Source organism: Nanorana parkeri, unplaced genomic scaffold, assembly GCF_000935625.1.
Source record: "Nanorana parkeri isolate BGI_ZX_2015 unplaced genomic scaffold, ASM93562v1 scaffold462, whole genome shotgun sequence".
Classification (NCBI taxonomy): Eukaryota; Metazoa; Chordata; class Amphibia; order Anura; family Dicroglossidae; genus Nanorana; species Nanorana parkeri.
The window spans coordinates 958,391-965,266 of record NW_017306730.1 but is presented as its reverse complement, the minus strand read 5'-3'; the positions used below and the strand labels follow the sequence as shown (position 1 = coordinate 965,266).

Genomic DNA, 6,876 nt, shown 5'->3' with positions numbered 1-6,876 from the left:
CTCCCTGCCATGCTGCTCCTGGGCTTGCTGGAGGGGCAGCAGGGCCTGGAATACATGATGTGGGGCCCATGATGCAGGACTTGTGGTAGGGATGGTGTCTTATTGCAGCTGCCGGCCGCAGGCAAGGGGGCTTATTTGCATCTGCACACACCTTTAATTAAGGAGGCACCCAGATGTTGCCCCCATACTTGTACCCCCACTTATTCACTAAAAGGTTAAATAAAATAAAGTCACAATGAAGCTTCTTGCACATAAGGGTGAAGATCCTCTATAACAGTTTTGAACTTCAAGTGATTCCTTGCTTACAGTATATCATATGAATGTGCACGGAAACAGGGAACAATGCTTGGCACTATCCAGATCGAGGCATGATTAAACCAGATCGAGGCTTGGCTTTATTCAGCGCAGACTTGGCTGAAACCCGATCGAGGCTTGGCTTTATTCAGCGCAGACTTGGATGAAACCAGATCGAGGCTTAGCTTTATTCCGCTCATACGTGGATGGAACCCGATCGAGGCTTGGCTTTATTCAGCTCAGGCTTGGATGAAACCAGATCGAGGCTTGGCTACTGTAGCTGCTCAGGTACTGACTATACTGTATAAAGAGGTGATCAATATCGCCGTACCCCCGCTTATGCCATCACATATGTTTTAGTATCTAAGTTTCAGCTTTCTCACGAACCAGCCCACGTCAGAGTGTGGCGCCTCCTATAGATGTTATTTGCTCGTAGTGCACAACCATGGAATGTACAGCACAGAGGGTTACATATCTCAGCTCATCTTTTTGACCAAACCTCAGTCTTATGAGCAGTATGTTTGTCCCAGCGCCGTCCCGTAGCTAGGTCAGATCACGTGACTCGGGAGCGTGGAGCTGTCAGTGTGGAGCCATAGATGTGAGTGTCATGGAATGAGTAAGTGGAGTTCCATCCAGCAATCAGTGAGGGGTCAGCGCTGTACAGCTATATGTGACTGCTGTCAGCCTTCACCCACACAGCATTCCATGCATCGAGGAGCCCTCATTTGTCTTCTGTCAGATATTTAAATCATGGAAGCAGCTCAGAGTTTGCATCTCTCTTCATGGCATGCTTCAACCAGTTTACCCAGCATACCCGAACAGAGACAGCAGGTCTGTGGCTGCCAGCTTTGTTCCCACATGGATTTTATGACCTGCTCCTTCAATCAGCTGATCGAGGAATGCCGGCCAGAAAGCGGCACCACCCACTGTGTGAATTTCGGCAGATTCCACAAGAATTGGCTGAAATTTGCACAGTGTTTATTATCTGTAATATCAGTAAATTTAACTAATACTGATAATTTAAAACATTTGTGAATATCGGCCCTGATTATGGGAAGATTCGATAATTCACCATCTCCCAGTTCTAACCTTACCCACTCTTTCTAAAACTAGCTATGCACAGCTCGAGTCCTGCTGACTCACCCACAATTCCCCAGCTCGGGACCACTCCATTCAAACAAAGTCGATTTTCATTTGACTTGTTGAAGGAACCGTCTACAACTTCTTGGTTAAACATTGTCTGCAGCCAATCAGCTAACGTCACTGTTGGAGTATTTGGACAGCAGCAAGGCTGCTATCGGGTGACTGCCTGCTGTTTACATTCAGCTGCCGGATGTAGAATCCTGCCGCCAGCAGATGAATGGGGTGGGGTGTGAGTCTTAGTAGGGGTCGACCAAAATCAGGAGACTGCCGGCTGTATACATTCAGCTGCCGGCTGTAGAATCCTGCCGCCGGAAGATGAATGGGGCGGATGCTCCATAGGGTCGGCCGCTATCTGGCAACTGCCTGCTGTTTGCACTCAGCTGCTGACGCAGCTGGATGTAAACAGAATATCAGTACCTGACATTGGTTATTGGTCTGAAAGATGGCATCAGTACATAGTTAATAGCTGATTGAATGCAAAGAATATGCATGTCCATTATTCAATTTTTCTCTGCATTTTCCAAGTTTCCAGTAGATTACATGTTTTGATTTTCTGGGGAAAGTCTGGACAGGATGAGACAGCCAAGAGCACAATGACTGTATATGTGGTTGTAGCATATCTATATCATCACAGAATATCTGGATCATACAGATTTGCCCATATGTGTGTGGGCAGATTTGTTCACCCAGGCTGGGTCAGTTAATTTGGTCCTTTGTGATTGGCTTTCTTTAGGCACATCCATTAGACTATTAAGAGTTACATTTCAGTGGACAGCTCTAATTTGCACTGCACAGAAGTTTTGGTTGTCGAAACTAACAATTATGATTCTTGCTAATATATTGTAACCAATCACCAATTTAGTTTTTGGAGAGATAACGTTACCTTGCCCATGCAGGGCAAAGTGACAGTGGGCCCAATAAACTTTTGTTGATCCAACATTTATTTTGGCGCACATGTAATGTGCACATGCTATGCTCCAAATCATCAATATACTGCACCTGTGTTGAAGATAATTTGTGACACGTTCCAGACACTACAAAATAGCACAGATATTGGCCACACATCTCCCTGGTCTGACCAGGCTGACTACCTCTGATAAGCATCTGGACAGGTACTATACAGAGGGGGACTGAACCAGGAGAAGCTGCCTGCTCCCTCTGCTCAGTTAGGCATGACCTGCCATGGCTGAATTCAATTCCAGCCAGCTCTGACAGGCAAATCTTCTGGCGAGTGTAAGAGCCCTGTGTTAATTCTCACCCCCACATACCTATTGGCCCATCACTATGATGGGAAGCCTCGCTGATCACTAGGAATGTGCAGGAGGATGGAAGGAAGGGGGGCAAAGTCCTGTATGAAATGCGGGCCAAATCCTGGACTATTCTGATAGGTCACTAAGCACCATACACCACACATTCCTATTGAATCATCACTATGGGAAAAGCTTTGGAAGTGTTGGTGCTTTGCCTATCAGAAGAATCCAGGATTCAGCAGTGACAGGAGGGTGTGGGTGACTGCTGTAGGTATTTTCAGGAACTTCCTACCTGCAGCAGTTTTTTTTTTTTTTTGTAATTTAGATGACAGATTCTCTAACAGCTGTTGGGATACAATACCATTAACATAAGGAGGGTTTTGTTTTTAATGAGTCAGTCAACTCTTAGGGGTTTATTTAAAAAAAAAAATTTGCATAGCTGACCATCCAGTGAAACTGCATGTGCTGTACATGTGTTCTGCGCGAATGTTGTGAGAATTAGCAGGTAAATGTAACAATTACTACTACAGGATCTCCTTTTGTTGCAATTGTTACAGACATTTGTTAAATCCCTTTAGTGTTATCTAGAATTGTTACATTGTATCTTATATTACTTGAATGTGTACTTGTTTCAGGCCAGTCACTCACACATTAATCCTTTTGGTAAGTGTGCTAGCCGTGAAAGACAAACAACTACCATCGTCAAAAGGGGATTGGCAATGTCTCTCCATTGGTCTCAGGAAAGGTTTGCTTTAAGTAAACCTTTTCATTGCACTGTGTGTTTTGTATGTAGGCATCTCAAGCAGAATTTACTGATTATTTGGTGAATACGCTGTCCTTTCACATTACATTAGAAACTATTAAAACTTGAAAAACAGTATTTCAATATTTTGTTAAAAAAAGCTTGTGTAAGAGCCTCCTGAGCATTGAGCTTTTACAAAACACGTGCAGGGCTTTCATCAAACTTTGTGGAAGGTTTTAAACCACCATTCAGCTCCAGTTTGGAATGTTAAAGACCGACTGTAATGGGAGTGCTGACTGTTACTTCAAATAAACGGTTAGCTGGCTTCTGTAAGCATCAGCACTACATGGAGCTTGGTAAAAGCCTTCCCAAGATTTTGCTGTGCAGGCTGTCCTTATACAAGCTGAAGCCCATGTCCACAAGACCTAAATCATGTAGAATGTGCAATTCCACCCCTTTTGCTAATGCTCCACCTTGGTAAAGAATTGTTAGACGCAATATATTCTACAGAACAATGGTCTCATTTTTGGTACAGTTTTTTGGTATACTTATGCTCATAAGTATAGTTTTGTACGTAGCAAATATGATGAATAAGTTGAATAGAAGGTTTGAAAACTGAAACCTAATGACTTTTTTCTCTTTTGTTTATAGCATAACACAATGTCCAGTAAAGAAGTGAAAGCCGTGTTGAAGAATGCCAGAGATTCAATTAGAAATAAAGATTATAAAGAAGCACTCAAGCAGTGTAAGGTAAGGCTTATGACCCTGTCATTTAGGGCTTATAGAAGAACTCTGTTAAAGGAGAACTATGGGGTCAGTGTCTTTCCCCATAGTTCTCCTTAGGGTAACGGGAGGACACCCGTTACCCTAAGCTCAGTATACCGCAAGCTACAGCTCGCGGTATACTGAGACGCCGGAGCGGATCCCGACTTAGACGATGGGATCTGCCCAGCTGCGTGATTGACAGCTGGCTCTGCCTATCTAGAGGCAGAGCCAGCTGTACCTGCCCCCTCCCCCGTCCGTTCCGCCAGTCAGCGCTGGCAGATCGGAGCGGGGAGAGGGGAATCCAGCCCCTCCCCCTGTCACGGCAGAGAGCCGTTACAGGATCGAGAGGTGAGCGAACCCGGTATGTGTTCGCTCACCTCCCGATCTACTGAGCCGACCTGTGACAGTCTCATTGTCATAGGTCGGCTAGAACTATGAGGTGAGTGAAAAGCACTCACCTCATAGTTCTCCTTTTAAAGAGCTGAACTTTGTAAGCTGTGCCCAAAAAGGCAGACAGAGGATTAGTTTTGGATCATTGTCCTGCTGCAGAACCCAAGTTCGCTTCAGCTTGAGGTCACGAACAGATGGCCGCATATTATCCTTCAGGATTTTTTGGTAGACAGCAGAATTCATGGTTCCATTTATCACAGCAAGTCTTCCAGGTCCTGAAGCAGCAAAACAGCCCCAGACCATCACACTACCACCACCATATTTTACTGCTGGTATGATGTTCTTTTTGTGAAATGCGGTGTTAATCTTACGCCAGATGTAATGGGACACACACCTTCCAAAAAGTTCAACTTTTGTCTTGTCAGTCCACAGAGTATTTTCCCAAAAGTCTTGGGGATCATCAACATGTTTTCTGGCATAACGGAGACGAGCTTTTATGTTCTTTTTGCTCAGCAGCGGTTTTGTGTCTTGGAACTCTGCCATGCAGGCCATTTTTGCCCTGTCTCTTTCTTATGGTGGAGTTATGAACACTGACCTGAACTGAGGCTAGTGAGGCCTGCAGTTCTTTGGATGTTGTTGTGGGGTCTTTTGTGACCTCTTGGATGAGTCGTCGCTGCGCTTGGTGTAGTTTTTGTTGGCCGCCCACTCCTGGGACGGTTCACCACTGTTCCATGTTTTCACCATTTGTGGATAATGGCTCTCACTGTGGTTCGCTGGAGTCCCAAAGCTTTAGAAATGGCTTTATAACCTTTTTCCAGACTGATAGATCTCAATTACTTTCTTTCTCATTTGTTCCTGGATTTATTTGGATCTCGGCATGATGTGTAGCTTTTGAGAATCTTTTGGTCTACTTCACTTTGTCAGTCAAGTCTTATGTAAGTGATTTCTTGATTGCGAATAGGGGTGGCAGTAATCAGGCCTGGGAGAGAATTTTGACTCAAGTGTAATAAACCAGAGTTAAGTTATGTTTTAACAGGGGGGGCAAACACTTTTTCACACAGGGCCATATGGGTTTGGATTTTGTTTTCCCATAATAATAAAAAAAAAACCCTCCTTTTAAAAACTGCATGTTGTGTTTACTTTTGTTATCTTTGACTAATATTTACATTTGTTTGATGATCTGAAACATTAAAGTGTGACAAACGTGCAAAACAATGAAAAATCAAGGGGGCCAACACTTTTTCACACAACTGTATGTGTTTGTAGATTTGTCATTACTAAACATTTCTAAAGGTGTGTTATTATTTTGAAGATATAGGTAAAGTTCCTCTGTGAGAAGGTGTTCTAATAAAGTTTTGTTGTATCTAGTTCCCTTTTTAAACATGTGAATAGTTAAAGGTAACAGTAAATGGCTGTTGTGAAGTATTAGATTATCATTTTTAAATGATAGTTGCCCATACATTGTTCAATAAATTACATTTTCAACAAAGTCTGTGTTGAGCTGTGGTGATTTTCTATAGAATGGAAGTAGGTTAACCTCTCGTGTCCCCTCTTCAGATTTCTGTCTTACTATTAGTTCCTTTTCCAACTCCTAGAAAGTAGTTAATGAAAGTGTACTAAACGGACTTCCTTGAAATACAGGATCTTTGGTTTCTGACTAGCTGTTCGATTAACCGCTTCAGGACTGCCCATTGTAAAAAAAAAAAGTCCTTTCCTGAAGCGGTTATACCAAGAACACAGCACTGTTGCAGCCGTGTTCTTGGTATCATTTTAAACAGCAGGCGATTGCTGTTTAAATACAAGCAATCCGACGGCTGCTTAGTACAGTACAGTGCGGCGATGTGTGGACTCCGCCAGCTTCCCCGGGCTCCACTGTCCTCCATGTGGGCCCGGGACTGGCATGGCGGGTCCCTTCTCACTGATCGGACAGATCAGCAAGCTTCCAGCCGCCGATCTCTCCTCCGATCACTGGACCGGTAAGTGATGTGTATTATATCACTTCCGGTGTCACTGTTTACATTCTCCGGCTCTTAGAGCCAGAGGAAGAAGCTGGGGAAGCAGATCTCTGCTTCATCAGCTTCTTTGGGGTCCCTTGGTGACATTAAAGGTCTGAAATACCCCTGATGTCTCCATAAAGAGGACCTGTCACATTATATTTACTATTAGATAGGGTGCTTGTTAGCCTCCTATGTGATAGCAATAAAGTTGAGTGTAAAAAAAAAAAAAGCAAAAGTTAATAAAATGAAAGTAACATAAAAAAATGCAAAACAATATTTTTCATTCTACAGGGCC

At 43.6% G+C, this 6,876-nt stretch overlaps 1 protein-coding gene across 1 annotated transcript in view; it reads left to right on the top strand.

The window, feature by feature from the left end:
* Positions 1–883: 883 nt before the first annotated feature.
* Positions 884–6,876, top strand: part of TTC37 (tetratricopeptide repeat domain 37) — a 95,142-nt gene continuing 89,149 nt past the window's right edge. The window contains exons 1-2 of the mRNA XM_018560535.1: positions 884–892; positions 4,081–4,179. Of these exons, the coding sequence (XP_018416037.1) occupies positions 4,090–4,179 (90 nt within the window). The 5' untranslated portion in view covers positions 884–892; positions 4,081–4,089. The remainder of the gene's footprint in view (positions 893–4,080; positions 4,180–6,876) is intronic.